Source organism: Crocodylus siamensis, chromosome 3 (assembly GCF_052110815.1).
Source record: "Crocodylus siamensis isolate JL-2025a chromosome 3, ASM5211081v1, whole genome shotgun sequence".
Taxonomy (NCBI): domain Eukaryota; kingdom Metazoa; phylum Chordata; order Crocodylia; family Crocodylidae; genus Crocodylus; species Crocodylus siamensis.
The window spans coordinates 251,153,545-251,172,158 of NC_143397.1; the positions used below are offsets into that span (position 1 = coordinate 251,153,545).

The 18,614-nt window shown below is 45.7% G+C and overlaps 1 protein-coding gene across 1 annotated transcript in view; it reads right to left on the minus strand.

Annotated features, from left to right (window-relative positions):
• FAM135B (family with sequence similarity 135 member B) overlaps nucleotides 1–18,614 on the minus strand; it is a 310,367-nt gene that overhangs the window by 25,757 nt on the left and 265,996 nt on the right. Inside the window, exons 8-11 of the mRNA XM_090040700.1 lie at nucleotides 16,504–16,657; nucleotides 13,943–13,992; nucleotides 10,034–10,189; nucleotides 7,741–7,814 (exon numbers count right to left, since the gene is read on the minus strand). Coding sequence (XP_089896826.1) covers nucleotides 7,741–7,814; nucleotides 10,034–10,189; nucleotides 13,943–13,992; nucleotides 16,504–16,657 — 434 coding nt within the window. The remainder of the gene's footprint in view (nucleotides 1–7,740; nucleotides 7,815–10,033; nucleotides 10,190–13,942; nucleotides 13,993–16,503; nucleotides 16,658–18,614) is intronic.

Sequence of the window (18,614 nt, forward strand, 5' to 3'; positions counted from 1 at the left end):
TAGTGCTAGGTATCCAGGTTGCAGCTGTATTGGTTTAGAGGAAAAGACACTGGTAGCAGAGATGATATCTTTTATTAGACCAAAAAAATAATTAATTGCAGTCAGTTCATAGTCCAGAGGAGTTTTCCATCTATTGACTCCTCTGTGAAATCCTATGAAATACAAACTTTCATTTCTACCCAGAAGAACTTTTTACAAACTTTTCTCTGATGCCTGATGAAGGGCATTTGATCCCAAAAGCTTGCAATTAAAGTTTTTTTTTCTTTTTTTTGAAAAAATCGTATCGGTCTAATATGAGATATCATCTCTACTGCAAGTCTTGATTGCCTTTGGTCTAGTGCTGGAAATTTTCAGCCTTCTTCATCTTCCTCGAGTAATAAATGCACAGTCCACGCTGTATATATAAAAAAAAAAAAAAAAAGAAAGAAAGACACTCAACACCCACGCTTCTGAAATGCATGCAGTTGCTAGCTCTTGTGGGCTGTTCCCTGGCTACAAGGACTGTCCCAGAGCTGGGAGCACTAGAGATCTGGCCCCAGTGCCATTTACAGATGGCACATCTATGTCTGAGAGGAGAGGAGCACTTTAGTGGCTAGGATTCAAGAGACGTTTCTTGAACAACTCCGCCAAGGAATTGCTGGGTGAGTTTGCACAAACCACTTCCTCAATGGGTACCTTTGTCTCCTCTCCCACCTTTCGCCTCTCTTGCATATTTGCATCCTGGGACATTCAGTGGAGGGACAGTCTCTTTCTGTGGGTGCAAGCACCCAGAGCATGTTTTCTGTGCAACCTCTAGCAGAATAGGGCTTGATCTTGGCTGCTGCCTCTTGATGCATCATAGTACAAATACGCTCCAAGCTAATTAAAATCTGACAGGCAGGTCTTAATTAGTTTTTATGTGTACGGCACCAAAGTTGTGTTAGATGCCTCAAATAATAATAAAAAAAGGTCATTAAAAAAAAAAAAAAAAAGGTCCACGATTCCCTGTATCCGCAGTGGACAGGACGAGACTAATGGTCTTAACTTGCAACAAAGGAAATTAAGAAGGGGCATTAAGAAGCACTTTGTCACTAGGAGCGTGGCTAATCTCTGGAGGAGATCCCTTGGAGAGGTTGCGGGATCTCCAGCTGGGAAATTTTTAAGAGCAGGTTAGGCAAGCAATTGGCTGGGGTTTAGTCAGGCAGGGATGACTCTGCCTGGAGCATGGGTTGGACTAGATGACCTCCTCCAAGCTAACCTTTTTTATTCAATGCTAGCTATGGAAAAAAACAATCAGGATGTTCCCAGACATGCTTGGAGACTAAAACAATAGTGCAAATGTGTATGGTCCAATGATTGTTCTACTCAGCCTCACACCCAGTACCGAAGGAGAAATGGTTCGTTCCAGTTTATGGGAAAAGAGTAGCTACTGGTGCCAGTCCAGGGGACTGCGAGTTGAACTTCTTGGTAAGAGTACAACCCCCAATTTGATCCAGGTTTCTGTACAACTGGGAAGTGGACAAGCAGTCTTCTGGTCTGAGAGAGATTCAGACTGTGGAGTAAAGATCAGCTGTTCTCAACCCTTACAGACTCGAAGCGCCTCGCATTAGACACAAGACACTCCTTGGAAAATGCCAGCTCTTAGTTTTCACACATTTTTTCACTACGGAAAAATACAGCAGGTTTGTTTCTGCTGCAAAAAACTCAGAAAGATCACAGCAGGCAGTTGCTCTGGATTCCCATTTGAAATGTCTGGGTTTATTATGCGACTCACGTTTATACACCTACCAGCGCTAACATTACATGATAGCCTGGGGCACCCTGGCTGAAAATCACTGGTATAGATATACAAATAAATTACTGAAGGATAAAAGGAGGGTGGAGCTTAATCATATCAGCTGCTCCACACTAACTGGTCCCGAGCATATTCTTACCCACCCTTATTGCATAAGGAATACAATAGCACTTGGCACATGGGTAGGCAAAGTCCCTATCACAGGGGCGGGCAAAGTCTGCCCTACGGGCTGGACTGACCCCCCAGTGGACTCCATTTCCCAACAGCCCCTGTGGCAGTGGCTCCTGGCTGCTGCCCCCAGGCCCATCCTGCTGCCCAGGCACCCTGCCGCTGCCAGGGTGCTCATAACCGGGCAGCTGGGATGGGGCCACGCTGTCACCACCGCAAGATCCTGGCCCCAGAACTGGCCCTGGCCTTCTTCAAATACATAGGGGGTAAAAAGAGGGTCCCGGGTAATGTGGGGCCCCTGCAGGACACGATGGGCAACTTAGTCATCACGCCAGATGACAAAGCTAACATATTTAACGATTTCTTTGCCTCTGTCTTCCTAAGTAGGGACCAGTTCAGCCACCTCCCTGCTGGGCCCCCCTCGGGCCCCGAGAGAGACACGCCTGGGCCAGGGGTTAGCGAGGAGTTAGTTAGGGTACTTCTGGAGAGGCTGGACGTGTTCAAGTCCGCTGGTCCGGACGATCTTCACCCTAGGGTTCTACAGGAACTGGCTGAGGTCATTGCGGGACCCCTGGCGCGGCTCTATGAGCACTCGTGGTGCTCTGGCGAGGTGCCGGAGGACTGGAAGAGGGCCAATGTGGTCCCTATCTTCAAAAAGGGAAAAAAAGAGGACCCGGGAAATTACAGGCCAGTTAGTCTGACCTCAATCCCCGGTAAGCTCTTTGAAAAAATTATCCTGGCACACATCCAGGAGGGCCTTGCGGGGGAATGCATGCTCAGGGGCAACCAACATGGGTTTATCAGTGGCAGGTCTTGTCAGACCAACCTGGTGGCCTTTTACGATCAGGTCACCAAATCATTAGACGCAGGGGTTGCTGTGGATGTAGTCTTTTTGGACTTCCGGAAGGCTTTCGACACTGTCTCTCACCCTGTCCTCATCAAAAAGCTGGGAGACTGTGGTGTCGATGCCCACACGGTCAAATGGGTCGCCAACTGGTTGGAGGGCCACACCCAGAGGGTGGTAGTGGATGGGTTCTTCTCGACCTGGAAGGACGTGGGCAGTGGGGTTCCGCAGGGCTCGGTCCTCGGGCCCGCACTGTTCAACATCTTCATCAGTGACTTGGATGAGGGGGTAGAAAGCACCCTGTTCAAGTTTGCTGATGACACTAAGATGTGGGGGGATGTGGGTGCACTAGAAGGGTGCAATAGGCTACAAGCTGACCTTGACAGGTTGCAACGGTGGGCGGATGAGAATAGGATGGGGTTTAACACTGATAAGTGCAAGGTGTTGCACATGGGGAGGAAGAACCGGCACCACACTTACAGGTTGGGGAACTCCCCTCTTGCCAGCACGGAGACGGAAAAGGATCTTGGAGTCGTCATTGACTCCACGATGAACATGGGCCGGCAGTGTGGGGAGGCAGTCAAGAAGGCCAATCGTACCCTGTCATGCATCCACAGATGCATCTCGAGCAGGTCCAGGGAGGTGATCCTCCCCCTCTATGCGGCACTGGTCAGGCCGCAGCTGGAGTACTGCGTCCAGTTCTGGGCACCACACTTCAAGAGGGACGTGGACAATATGGAAAGAGTTCAGAGGAGGGCCACTCGTATGATCAGGGGTCAGCAGGGCAGGCCTTATGAGGAGAGGCTACGGGACCTGAACCTGTTTAGCCTCCACAAGAGAAGGTTAAGGGGGGACCTTGTGGCCTGCTACAAACTGGTCAGGGGGGATCAGCAGGTATTGGGGGAGTCCCTGTTCCCCCGTGCGCTGCCAGGAGTGACCAGGAATAACGGTCACAAACTGGCGGAGGGTAAGTTTAGATTAGATATTAGGAGGCGCTACTTCACAGTCAGGGTGGCTAGGGCCTGGAACCAGCTTCCAGGGGAAGTGGTGCAGGCTCCTAGCCTGGGGATTTTTAAAAGGAAGTTAGATGAGCACCTTGCCGGGGTCATCTGACCCCGGTGCTCTTTCCTGCTAAGGCAGGGGGTCGGACTAGATGATCTACCTAGGTCCCTTCCGACTCTAGCTACTATGAAACTATGAAACTATGGAGCAGGTCTCCACCTGGCCACATGCCCTACCTGTGCATCTCTTGGCCAGTCTCCATAGAGACCCCAGGAACAAGGAGGCATGAAAATCATGAGACCAGGCTGGGCTGGGGAGAGCCCCGGTTCTGCAGCCTCATGCTGCCTGGGTCTCTAGGGAGCCCCATGGGCAAGGGTGCTAACAAGAAAGCACCGAATTAGATGCTTGACTATAAATCACACAAACAAAGCAACTGCATATCACTTCCAGAAGGAATAGCACTCGATGGTAAGCCTCAAAACCTAATGGATAATACCTTGAGGACATCCTAGTTAAACAGCTGTTAAGTATTTATCATAAATTCTTTACTTAGCTGAGGAGAGGGTCTTCATGATCGACCCCTTCATTAACATACACCTATTCAGGATGTAGATAGATGCATGTTATTAATAATTGTATATATACAATTATAAACCCAGGGGAAGTGGGAAAACATGGACCTGAGCTGATGGAATAACTGAACAAGAGCTCAGAGTTCCCGGGGTTTGGCCTGCACCCATCCTCCCAGGCATACGCGTTTTGCATTTCCATTGCTGGATCTGGATGCTAATATCTGGTGTCAAATGGACTCTCTCTGTAGGTCTTGTGTCATGTAAAGCCAAATCCAAACACCCTAATTTAAGAGTTCAAAACCCTAAGAGTCCTACTTTTTTGGAGGGATGTGGACTGTATTTACTTCTGTTTAGCTTTCCAATAAAGGGATTCTCTTGAGAAGAAACCGGTGTTCTCTTGCTTTATTCCAGGAATAAAGTAAGTTGCCTTTGTCCCATATCGGGGATAGATTGCTTCCCTTAAAGGGTAGAAGTTAAACAGTGATAACTAAGCCCTCAATGAGAGGGGGCTACCACTTAATCCAAGGGTAAGAGCACATGCAAAGGCAGTTACCATAGAAGACTTGACACATGGCAGTTTTCCACCCCCTTATATCCTTGGGTAATTTGTTTGCATATCCATAACCTATATTTGGGGTTCCATATATAGGTTCTGGCAGCAGTCACTAGTGACAAGAAAAGCCCATCTCTAGTCCTTCTGGCTAGGTCTCTTTTACTGGCACCTGTGGCCTGGGCTCGCCCTATACAACCAGCCCAAGCACTACTGAAGTTCCAGTAGTGCTACAGCTTTGTGCTATAACTATTCACAACACACTAAACTCTGCACTGAATCTGAACCAGCATCTCTATTTGCACCCGAGGCAGCTACAGATTTCAGTTCTTGTTTTCTTTGTTCCAATCTGTTGCACTACAGAAGTCTCCTAAGAGCTTGCAATTCCCCTTAAATTTTAACTTGAGTTTTTCCTGTTACTAACCACATCAGCCCAGCACTTCTGGCAAGTACTTTTGTTTCACTTAATTGAAGAGGACAGTTACCCCCTGTACAACAACCGTATCTGTGAACTCTTGTTTCCTCATCTGCAGAATAAGTCTAGCCCTCCTATGCCATCCTCAGGCAGTGCCTTCTAGTTTCCTCAACTTTTACTACATTTGCTGCTTTCCCCTGAACGCCCATTTACATATTCTAGCAGTGAATCCTGCCCTCAAGACAGCTCCAAGTGCCCCAGCTGAGGACAGCAGGCTTGCTCAGCTGTATCCAAGGGAAAAACATGTCCCTATGTATTTTTAAATGCAGCAGGCTCCAATTCCATTCCCCAGCTGGGACCTAAGCAACAGTGTCAAGCAGAGGGAAATAATTGCCTGCCTTGTCTTTCATAACACACTTCTGTGAGTATGGCCCAGTGGAGCATTTTTTTGCTGTGACACTCTTGCACTGTTGCCTCCTGAGCAATTTATCATCCCTTCTGAGCTCAAATCAGTCCTATCGTTACTAGTGCCAGCCTGGCGTTCTCCCTGTTCTTCGGTTTTCAGGTCCTGAACCACTTTATTCAGCTATGCTTCTAAAATCCTGTGGCTTTTGCTAGCTATTGCTTCTTGCTTCAAGGATCCTGTCTGCCTTCACGGATCCCCCTGTGCTAAACAGAGCTAAGTTCCTAATAGAGTCCATCTGTTTGTAGAGAGTACAGGAGAGGAAAGGCTTCTCGTGACCAATCCACATAGGACACATGATGCAAGATTTCAATCCATGCCCCGCTTTTGCTTTATCTTAGTGGTTCAATGGATCAGTGGACCATTATCACATATGTAATCGGAAGAAAAAAATCCTGATGTCCCCAGACAAGTTCCCATAGTTTTGTGCATCACCAGCAGTCCATGGAGCAGAGGTTGGGAACAGCTGGAATGGATCCTAAGTCTTTGAACAGAACCAACACACGCATCACCAGTGTCTAGACAAGAGATCACAGGTCTCTGAAGCCTGAGTGAGAGACTGCACACTGTAATATTTTAAACAGGTACCCATGGATTTACAGCACAGTGGGTGCATCTACAATTTTAGACACGTTACCCATTTTTAAGGCATATTAAGGGCACAGGTCTACATATGTGCGTCCTTAATGCACCTTAAAAATGGTGATTTTAGGCTAATCACACCTAAATTTAATACCTGCTTGAAGCAGGTAACTAATCACACTTACATTTGATAAGGCACCTTAACCCATGTGTGGATACCATAAGGCACCTTGACACTATATGACTGAGTGGGCTGGAGCCAAACCCATGGACCACGTGCTGCCGCCGGGCACCACCAAGAAGACATAGTGGGTGCTTTCGCAAGGTGCAGACGCTGGAGCAGCGGTTCTGGCAGTAGTGGTCCTTGTCAGCATGTAAGTCAGTAAAGTGGGAAAAAGACATGAAGGCTCCTGTCAAAGAACAAGGGAAAGCCCCTACCCCACCCCTGTGACTCCCTGCAGGAGAAGAGGGTAGCACAGCACAGGCAGGGTCTTTGCTAGAGGCTTCCCTGTGCCTTTCCTTTGGACTGTTTCTTCCCACAGCATCCAGCACGACTCTCCCTGCTCCACCCACCTCCATCCCAAGCGCTGAGGGTGGGAGAGGTGAAAACACGGTCAGAAAACCTGCCATGCAGGAGGCACAGGGGAGCCGCTAGCAAAGGCTCCACTTCCCCCCTGCAGGGAGTCACGGGGGCGGGGGGGAGCTTTCCCTTGTGCTTTGACAGGAGCCTTTGTGCTTCCTGCTCTCTCTGCCAACTTACTGCACGCTGGCAGGGACTGCTGCTGCCAGAACCACTGCTCCAGAGCCAGCATCTGCACCTTGCAGAACAGCACCCACCACATCTTCTTCTTGGGGGCACCTGGCAGCAGTGCAGGATGCCATGAGTTCAGCTCTGGCCCGCTATCACCTGGCACGGGGGAGGCAGGAACACAGGGAGGGGGCTAGAGCCAGGGCTGGGGGCAGGGCCAGGTCAACTGCATCCAGGGGACTGGAGGCTCCCACCTCTTCAGCCGGTGCTGGGCTGCGCAGCCTGGCTAAGCCGCCTTGGGCTGGCAGGGGCTGTTCAGGGTGCTGACCAGGGTAGATGTGCACCTAAATCACCTTAATGGACCTTCGGCTAAGGCTCATTAACTTTAGGCATGCAAACATTCACATGTAAACATGCCCAGTGAGATCAGAATAGGCCCAGCGTCATCTGTATGAAATCCAGATGCCCACTGCAGGGGTCAAGGAAGAAAGGTGCAGGCCCAGGAGCATAAGGAGGACAAAAAAAATTGTCAGTGGGAAGAGGTCTTGCACAATGAGTTTGAAAAAAACTTCCTTCTTTTGGTGCCCAAGTGACAGGGAAGAGAGATGCAGGAATGACTTACAGGCTTTCCTGAAAGGTCAGTACAGCGAGCTTCTGGTGCTCAGCAGAGAAGAAAGCTTCTGAGAATCTTCTTACCTGGATACAAAACAGACAAATTAAATGTTAGGACTTTTTAAAGAGGATGGGTCCACACATATCTGCAAGAAAGCGGTGACCGTAGGGACCAGGCTTCAGATGCATTGCAGCTGTTTTGCAGCACTGTAGGGGAGCTGAAGCTGTTTTGCCTCTGGAGCAGCACAAAGCAAGCAGCGTGCTCTGGTGTGTATGCCTCAAGATGTTCAGGGATTGTTGGGACTGAAGGAAAATGGAAAATATCACTCTGCTCAAACACACACTCCGTATCTTTGCTCTGACACTGCACAGCTGTTGAACTCCATAATTTCCCTGTGGCTTTTAAAATGAGGGTAATATATATTTTTTTCCCTGCGACTTACAAAGCAATGGTGAATTTACTAAATGAGAACAGTTAACAGTCACAGTAATCTCTGACATCAAGATTTACAGTACCTCCCCGGAGAATAATGGGCACTTTGTACATAACACATGGGCGAATAAGCCCTACGGGATCAGAAACACATGCATCGGTGTCATGATCTTTGCAACTGAAAGCTGTCCGACTCTTTGCACGGACATTAAAGAGATCAGTTCAGCAATTCTTAACCAGTTGTGAAATAGCTATAGTTAGAAGTGGCTGGCAAAGCACATAGTGTGAAATAAGTTATAGAAAATCAGTACTGCTATCTGCTCAGAAACAGGCCTTGGATTTCAATCCAATATAATATGGAATCCAGCATATCAAGCTGCTAATTCTAGTCTGTGCTGGTATGTTCTGGAGTAATTTGTATTGCAGTATCCTAGAATGACCACTTAAAAACATGCAACATAATGGTTCAACCTCCCCCACCCCAAACTGTCTTTTAACAAACAGTTTTTCTTTCAATACATGAATGTCCCTTGAAAAAAGGCAGTTTAATAATATTACTTTCTATTTGAGTCTCTCAAAGCACTTTCCACAGCTGGTCAAGCATAATTGCACCTGCTTGATATATGGGAGAATAACAGCACATAGAGAACGATGGTCACATAGAAAGTTAGTAGCAGCCACGTCTAAAATCCCAAACTCCACTTCTAGGTACCTGCTCTAACCATGAGACAAAGCCACTTCTTTAGCATAAAGGTTGCATAAAGAAGGTATTTCTGCTTCTTACATTTCCCTATAAAGAGGTTGGTTCTTACGGAAGATATACTACATCAAAGCAAGGCACTTAAGCACCTGCTTAACAAAGCAGGCAAGCAATTCTATTGAATTCAATTTTCAATTAAGCGCATGTTTAAAGTAGAGCTCCAGTGCTCTTATCAATGTAATATGATCAAATATACAAAAGCCAGTAATGCCTGCTTCCAATTTGGTCCTACAGGTACCTCCGCTTAAGTGCTACACCTGCTAAAAATTAGGCACTGGACCCAGGAAGGCAATACATACCAAGAAACCCATAATTCAGGCAGCAAGGATCAAGAGGAGAAAAGCAGAGGGGGAACATGCATTTTTAGCCTAGTAATGAAGTCACCACCTTATGAACGAGAGTCCTGAGTTCCCATCTCTGTTTCCAAGACTGTTTATGCATTTTACATTAAACAATTATTGGTTAAAAATCTTAAATAACAGCAAGAGCAGGGGCTTGGATCAGGCTTTCCCCTTCCCAGATAAAAGTCTATAATGTTTTTGAAGCAAAATTATTAATGCAGCCCCTGGCCCCAGAGGCAGCCCCCGTTACATCAGCCCCAGCAGAGATCTTCCTTCCTTTCTCTGAGATATACTTCCTGGACTTCTCTGTGTTTTCCGACTGATGGAACCAGGACACTACCCAACTTCCTTTTTTTCCCCTTTACTTTTTTCATATCCCTGTGACAAGATATTTGGCAGAATTTGCAGATTTGTTGAAATCTAACAGGCCGCACTGTGAGCACTTCTGCTGTGGCCTCAAGTTTGTGATTGCTGTCCTCAAGGCTCCTTAGTGTCCATGGCACCCCAGCTCCCACAACCCAACTGAAAAACTGTTGCTACTGCAAAAGCGAGGTCATTCCTTGCTCTTATTTGTTGAGGCAACAGCAGTGATGTGATAGTTGGAAGCAGCTTTCAAAAATGCCGCTTGTTATCATTCACTTGTACATGTGGGGCCAGTATGAGGCCTCAGGCATCACTGGAGTAGTACACCAGAATTGCATATAATGCTAAACAGGTTTCTTCCTATGAGGTTGTTCTCACCAAAGCCAAAATGGATTATGTTGCATACCCTTAATGTGTGATGCTCCTGAGTAAGATAGGCTGTGATGTCTGGATGGAGTGTTACCACCTCCAGGAACTGGGTCCATAATGCCAGAAGATGGGAGCAAAGCCAGGTTAGGTCCTTGCTTATCTGTTCTGCTATCTTTTCTGGATTGTTCAGCAGCTGGAAAAGAAGAATAAGGATGTTTGGTGTCAGGCCAGTGATATTAAACAGAAAGAAGCTGGGCGCATCTACATGAGATGCTAAATGCTCAGGAGACTAATTTTACTGTGCATTAGTGTGTCACGGCAAAAGCCGTGCTATGGCACTAATGCACAGCAGAATTAGTCTACTGTGCATTAGCATCAGTTAAAAGGCATGTGCTGGTGGTACAGTGTGGCAGCAATGGTTACTGCACATTTAGTTAGTACCTGTTATTACAGGTACTAAACTTAATGAGCAGTATCCACAGCACATTAATGCACACGTAGACTGCCCACTGCGACATAAAGTTAAGATTGCCTTTAAAAAAAAAAAAAGAAAGAAAAAAAAAAAAGGCAATCTCAACCATGACCTACAATGATTCGTTTTTCCTAACAGTAAATACTATTCCAGAGCAGGCAAGTTAATCTAAAATTATTTCTTTCAATACATTTATTTTCGTACAGAAGTGGCCACGCTGGGCGGAAGTGGCTGTACAAAACAGCTGAGTGGGAAGTGGGCAAAGTGCTACCCATAATTGATATTTTTTATTGCAGGTGGAAACAGGTGACTGCAGAAAATAGTTGTTGATTCCAAACTATCCACTTGATGGTGCTGCTAGCTCTGCAAATGTTGAGTGATGAGCCATCTACCTGGAGAACCACACCGTTTCCATCCATGCCAGGACACTATACCACTTGTATGGCTTTTCCTTAAAAAATTTAAGTATCTCCAAACTAAAAACACATACAAGCATTTTCCTTCTTTCTCTGCTGTACTTGTACAAAGTTGAGAAATGGGTACCAGGCTGTAGTGTTTTCTTTCGTAGTTTTAGGGTTGAACGGGACCCCTAGTTCATCCCCCTGCCTGCCTGGACACAGGATGTACCACTCCTAACACTACTGTTATTTATAAACTCCAACATCTGTAGCATAGCACAAAAATCATACCTTTGGCTCCTAGAGCCTCCATAAGTCTTCCATACATCTCTAAACAGTAATTACAGCACTTGTGCCTTACAGTAAATGGATTTGTACAATATCTCTAGCACAACGGGGCTCTGATCTGTGTCTAGGGACCCTATGAACTTATGTAACAGTGGGAATCACTTAAAAATTCTCCTTGCTAGACAATCCCTTTCCATCTAGCACATGGATCCTGCTTGACATGTACAACATTCTTACACAAGCCACCGCCCAAGGCTGGTAGCATTGAATCATAGATCAGGATTCAAAGTAAATCCTTCCCGGAAATATGCATGCAATAAATGTGGATGTCCATATTGTACTTAACAGTACTTTGACTGTTAAGTTCCCGATCCTGCTGATTGTTCAGTGTGGACAAGCCCCTGCACCAATTTAGACTACCAGTGAAATTAAAGGGGCATCTGGACAGCTGAGCTAGGCCTTGCGTGTGTGTGAGAAAAGTCCCTGCACTGTCAATCAGATTATTTACAATTGATTTGAAACATTAACACCCGAGGTATAGTTCACCTCAGACATGACAGTACAGCCTTCAAAGAGGTGGCTTATTAAACTCAAATATCATGATAGCTATTTCCCCCAGCTTATTGACTTTTAACCTTTTCATCATCTATGGTGAAAAAAAGGGCATGAAAGGTCAATGTCCAGCACTGATGACGATGTCCCTTCAGTTTAACAATGTGGGGCATACACAAGAAGAGTTCAGTAGCTGGCACACATTAGACCAAGACTCAAAAAGTGCCTGCAACTCCTGGTCCTCAGGTATCCAGACCTCCGCAGATTTGCTCCATGAGCAGGGCTGAAAAGGATCACAAGCTCCTAATTGCTCCAGGTGCATCTGATCACCATAGTTTCCATGCCTGCCAGGACTTTCAAAAGGAGCCCGAAAGAACCCATTCAAAGATAACGAGTCAGGGCACCAACATTTCAGAGGCTGTTTTAAAAATCAGCTATTAAAAGATACAAATCAATGCCGGTGCTCTTTCTGTTCACCTTCTAGTTTCCAAATACCATTTTTTTTAAAGCTTTTCTTTTTAAATAGAAGGGTTAAAAATCTTACTTTCCTTTCTTAAAGAAAACCTCAGGGTTGAAATCCCATCTGAAATTCTGTCATCACAGAACTCATAGATTCATAGACATTAGGGCTGGAAGGGACCTCACAAAAACATCGGGTCTAGCCCCCTGCCCGAGGGGCGGGAAGTCAGCTGGGGTCAAATGATCCAGATTACACCCTCCCAGGGCCACAACAACCAGCCTCCTGAACTTGTGAAATCTGGCTTTCTTTAAATCAAGGGGTTGAAGCTGGGGCTCTGCAGAAAGGCACCAAATGCCATGACAGCCAGTAATGCTATGGGGATGGGAGGTACAATCACCACAAACTCCTGCATTTGGGGGTTTTATCCCTTTCTCAGCAAAGATTTAGAAATCAAGCGTTTTGTCAGTCCTGAAGCAACTGTTTTCTTGCCTCCTACTAGCAGCCCCAAATGCTGGTTTATGGATTTTATATGGTACTCACGGTGCTACCACGAGAAGAGGTCCAACTGGCCACCCTTCCCTTTAAAATTCACCAGGACCTGGGTGCTTTGCTTGCTTAGGTTCCTTTGCTGATTCATTGCCCCTAACCTTTAGGCTTCTATCATAAAATTTTGACTGAATGAAACATTATCATCTCATGATTACGACCTTGAACGTTTGTATGGCATCTGCCAAACCCCAGCCAAACCTCCTTCACTACACCCCCGAGAGGTACACAACATCCCATGTTTTACAGAGGAGACGTGCAATGTCCCCTAACCCAAGTGCTATCTTTAGTACTCATGGAATTTAAGGCCAGAGGGAGCCATTCAGTCACTTTGTCTGACCACCTATATATCTAAATTTCATCCCCATGTTGAGCCCGTCAACCTTGTGCTCGACTAAGCCATAACTTCCAAGAAAGTCACTAATCCTGGTCTGAAATCAAGAGAAGGACAACCCATTACTTTTCTTGGCCATTTGTCCCAGTGTTGAGTAGCCTCTCTGTAAAACAACAGTTGTGTCTTTTATTTAATATTGCTTTATCCTCAGCCTCCAGTCATGGGGGGGGGGGGTTATTACTTTTTTTCTTTTTTAAACTAAAGAGACTTTTTGTACCCAATGTGTTCTGCCCATGAAAATATTTATACACTGCCATTGCATCCTACCCATGGAAAGCAAAACCGATTGAGCTCTTTCAGTTCCTCACTGTAATATATTTTCTCTGGTTTCTGAAACCATTTTTACACCCTTTCTGATTTTTCACCCTCCCTCTCAAAATGTGGACGCCAGGACTTGAGACAGCCATGTTCAGAAATAAAATGCCCTCCATATTTTTATTCATTCTCCCTGCTTGTATGACTATTTAATTTGAGTCACCCACATTTGAATATTCAGCCTCATATAATCAGTCCCAGGCCAGACATTCAATAAGCAGCAGAGCTGCCATTATGACCGACAAGTGGTAGCCTCCAACTTCAGTCTCAGTCCACTGGACTGAGCTAACCTCTGGGACAGGATTTAGTAAAGGAAACATCTGCCTTCATTAAAACAGCCTGGCCAGCCATGGAGTGGCAATGACGGAGGCTTTTTGTGACTTTACCTTCATAAGGGTGAAAATAAGTGCAAGAAACATTTGTTTAACTTATTGCCGGCACTGCCTTTGCTTCCCTTCAACTGAGTTGTCTCAGAGCCTTTAGAAGCTGGGAGGGTGGATTGATTCCATTAAAGAAAATACCTGCAGCTCTGTACAAAGTTGAGATAACGTATCTTCCACAGACAGCTCCTCTAGGGGGGAGATAAAAAAGAAAAGAAAAGAAAAGAAAAGAAATCAAGCTGGAGAAGAGTTGGCATGAAACATTAACTCATAACTGTCAATCAAAATGAGCAGCTGTTCACTCAACAGTCCACATTTCATGGGCAAGAGTCTCTTTACACCTGAACACAGGATCTCCCTTCCAACAGGTACTTTTCCTAACAGCCCAGTCCTGCTCATCTCACTCAGTTATCCCCGCTGGAGTTCAATGCGACTCTTAGCAAAGCAAAGGGGGTTTGCTTTGGCCCTCCCTACACAGACCTTCCAGTAGCAGCAGCTGGGTTATATAAAAGCAGCATCAGCACTACATGTCCCACTCATCTTCCAGCCCACAACTCTGCGAACACCACTGCTGCAGCACGTTCAACTTCCAGTGGGTTTAACCGTGGTTGAGAGTGCCCCGAACTGCACAGGCAGTGCCTAATGCTTTCTGGGATTATGGTCTCAGCTCACCCCATAACAGAAAGATGGCACAGTGCCCTGACAAAAACCTGCCAGAGAAGCAAGTGCTTCTACCAATCATTCCTTGCATTTGCTCCTTGGTATCTGAATGATGAATCAGGGCAGGCTTGTAGCACTCGGTTTGCTGGCTTAGGCTTGCAGGCTGATCTAGCAATCAGATCCATCTTAGGTTTGCAGACCATTTAGGCAATGCAAATGCTGTGCACAGTTTCAGGAGTGTTGGTTGTAGCCATGTTGGTCTAAGGACATAGGCAGACAAGGTTATTTGGGTAAATGTTGCATCTTTTACTAGGTGATAACCCCAAGTAACCTCTCTGCTTTTTACCAGTTTCATTCTATCACCAGATGAACATTCCCCTCTTTCTCCCCTCCACTCACCTGTCTTGCACCTATTCTCTCCCACCCTCTGATCTTCGCTGCCAGGCGTTTGCCCTTTCACAGGCCTGCATTTTGCAGATTGGCTTCTATTCCACCCAGGAGAGCACACAAACACCAGCAGACTCTCCCTGTGCCTGAACAAGGGTGTTTGTGCTCAAAAGCTCGCAAAGGACAATTTTCCCAACTAGTTGGTCTAATAAAAGACGTCACGTTTACTCAAAGAACCTTGTGTGCAGAGTTTCATACACATGTAGCGAAATAACAATATTTGCAGTTGGCAAAGCTGCATGTGGAACATCAAATCTGTGTGCAAACCAAGTATATATTTATCCACTATAAATTGCCTTAAAATGTATATAGAAATGTATGTGTATTTGGGGCCATTTTCTGTTTGCAAGCCATGAAGAACACAAGAAGCTATGGCCTTTGCACCTCCCAGCCTCTCGACTGACCAACACACATGCATTATCCAAACCTGTGACCGGCTGCTAGGGCATATGCAGCCTACCTTCTCCTGTGCACTTCATTACAACTGACAGGTTGGAAGGCCTGACTTGCAAGTCTCAGGTCTGTTTTTAAGGCTGTTTTCTCAGGGCTGAATAAGACCAACCCAGTTTTTCAGTTAGAGACAGGTGGTTCAGGGAGGAGACCAGGCATCCTGTGACCGTGAATGCAGGGAGACATGGACGTGGGAACCACACAAGCATAGGAAGTGCAGCACGATGCAGTGCATTTGGCAGCCCTGATAGTACCTACACAGTCAAAAAGGAAGACATTTCCTATTTATAAAACCAGTGATGCACAGAATAAGGCATGTTTCATCTCCAGGATGGTAAATATAGCAATTAGATCATAGCTTTAAATAAAAATAAAAGCATCATGCACATTTTTTGAATCTAAGAAAAAAAATGGAGAAGGAAAAAAAATAGCAAAACAGCAGATGGATTGGGGATTGCTTGGTTTATAGGGAATTTTCTCAAGCCACAGGAAACATGAGTAGAAATTAAGCAGTGATATCCTGCAACTGTCCTCTCTCCTAAAGGTATGGCCTCAAAATTATTAGTAGGAATGTAAAGGTGGCTGTTGGCTTATGCAAGAGTATGATCACCTATTAAGCAAATATGAACATAGGCAAATAGCAGAATGCATTGAAACAATTATGCTATTAAATAGTTTCTGATTGCATGTTTAAAAAAAAAAAAATTCCAAAGCAAAAATCAGAACATGTTTTAAAAACTTTTCCCCCAAATCCTGATTTCTGTTTGCCAAATTGAAAGATGGTTGCTTATGAAATGGTTAATTCCAGAAGTTTCTCCATGCTAAAAGCTTCGGTCTTTGAAATGGAACTAACTGCAGATATCATCCAAAGACCAAACATGCTTTTTTGTGTTTCTTCAGATCTTGCCATCCCTAAACACCCAGGGCAAGATCTCCAGTTGGTGTAGAGATCTTACAATAGAGCTGATTTATAACAGCCAAATACGTAGGTAATCATTCATGATTACCCTGACAAAAACACCAAAAATAAAAAGCAGGCCCTTCCCTTGCTAAAATCCTATGGAAACAAGGCTTTCTTACTTCAGGGAGTATTTAAAAAGCCCCATACAATCAACACAAAATGACTGAAAAGTCCGTTCACTTACCTAACTTCAGCTGCGGTAAATCTGGAATCTCCTTCATTAGGACTGTGTAGTAAATCTGAAGTCCTCTGTAAGCATTCAAGAGCAGGAGACACAGGTCCTTATGCCATTTGTATGCGTGCTGCATGCAGTTTTCAGAAGGAACATAAAAGCTACCCTGGAGAAGAAAAACGGTAAGAACAACTAAGATGCGGACTGACATTTATGCTTGTTTCGTGCCGTTTTCGAAATCCAAGAGTGAGCAGTTCATGTGCTTTTCCTTTCAAACCAATGGCCATGCTACCAGAGGAGAGATTTAAACCTCCCCAACCCTGATTGCCAGACATTTCCTTTTCCACCTTTAATTCTTGATTTCCCTTCACCTTCAGTGTCCAAAGCACAGTGCACCCTGATAGGAGAGTGTGCACAGCATAACATCTCTTTATTCTTTTCAGAAGCCTTACCTCTTTCTAGATTTCAAATTCAGGAAGTCAGGGGATTGGATCTGCTATGTGTGGGAAGCATTTGGGCAGATATAAAGGTGTTTAACGAAAAAGCATCCAAAAATAGTCACAATAAAGAAATAGTATTTTACGTTTACCACTCAAGCTGTTGCTTGCATTATTGCTACAAAGTCAAAGGGACCATCAATTTAAAAACCACAGATCATTTGGGAGAAATGTCTGCCTGCAATTGTTACGATCAATGCTTAAAAATAACTGGGAAGAAGGAAAACATGTTTTGCTATTCTCTTGATGTGTTTACTTGGCGCATTTAGCAAAGAGTCAATTCCAACATTTTTTTCCCCCTTGGGTAATGAATTAAATTCACATCCTGCAGTTAGTTTTAGTATGAGGCTTGAAAACACTTTCCCTTGTCATTTATGTTCCTTTTATCCAGCAACACGTGGGAGAGAAACACTTTAAAACAGGAAACCACAATGGTGAGACTGGAGTATCTGTCAGTGGGGCTCAGAGGCAAGTGTCTGTTATCTAACGACATTTCAAATTGATGGTCTGCCATTAAGCTAGAGAAGAAAGAAGGTCACATTTAAGGCCTTGTACCTAAATATTCTTAAACACAAAGAGAAATCAGATACTGATAGACCAGAAGTAGGCAAAACACAGCCCGTGAGCCAGATCTGGCCCACCAAGGGATTTCATGTGGCTCACCAGGTCTCTTGGCCTTGCCTAAGCAGCAGCTTAGGCCAAGGAGCGTGCAGCCAGTCCCACTGCCCCAGGCATACAGTGGGGCTGAGGCGGCGCTGTGGCCACACTCCACTGCCCAGGCACCCCAGCCTGTCTGCCCCCACCCACCACCAGGTGCATCGGACAGAGCAGGTGGGTGGGATTTCCACTGAAACCGGTCTGGTACTCCCACGGACAGGGCACGTTCGGCCAGGTATACAGGATGGGGTTGCACCTGGGAGCATCATCTGCGAGTGAGACGGGTGAGCAGGGAGCAGGATGGGTGGATGGGGCCAAGACTGGGATCACAGGACAGTGACAACATGGGTCCAGGGTCTGGGGTGGAGCCACAAATCCTCTCCCCGCATGACAGATTGTGACCGACCCAACCCGGGAAGGCAGCCCCAGTACAGCACTGCTGCAGAGTGGTGCAGCCCCAATGGATTGAGACCCAGATTGGGTCACTCCATGTTGCTAAAACTCCTTAAGTAGCCCTCCAGATCAAATAATTGCCCACCCCTGTGATAGACACATTGCCAACAGCCTTGCTTTTACTGCAGGATTAGACCTCCAAATTCCTACCACACCTGGGTAGAATAAGTCAAATAAACCAGTGGGTGCCTCTTTCAGCTGGCCAAAAAATTGCCCAGTCCAGTTCAATTAGCCCCTGCCAGACACTGGCACTACACACTTGCAGCATTCCCTGTGGACTTTGGGTTTCCAATCCCTACTCAGCAGTATCTGGGAAACCACCTAGTAATTTCAGTATATTCCCCCTTGTTCCAGTATTCTGGGACTTAGTGAATAGCAGTTCCTTTTTCATTTGGTTCACACCCTTCATGATTTTATAGACTTCTAGCATATGCTCCCTCAGCCCTCTTTCCAATCCGAAGAGCCCTAGCCTTTTTAGTCTCCCCTGGTATGGCAACTGTTTTATGTCCCTAATCA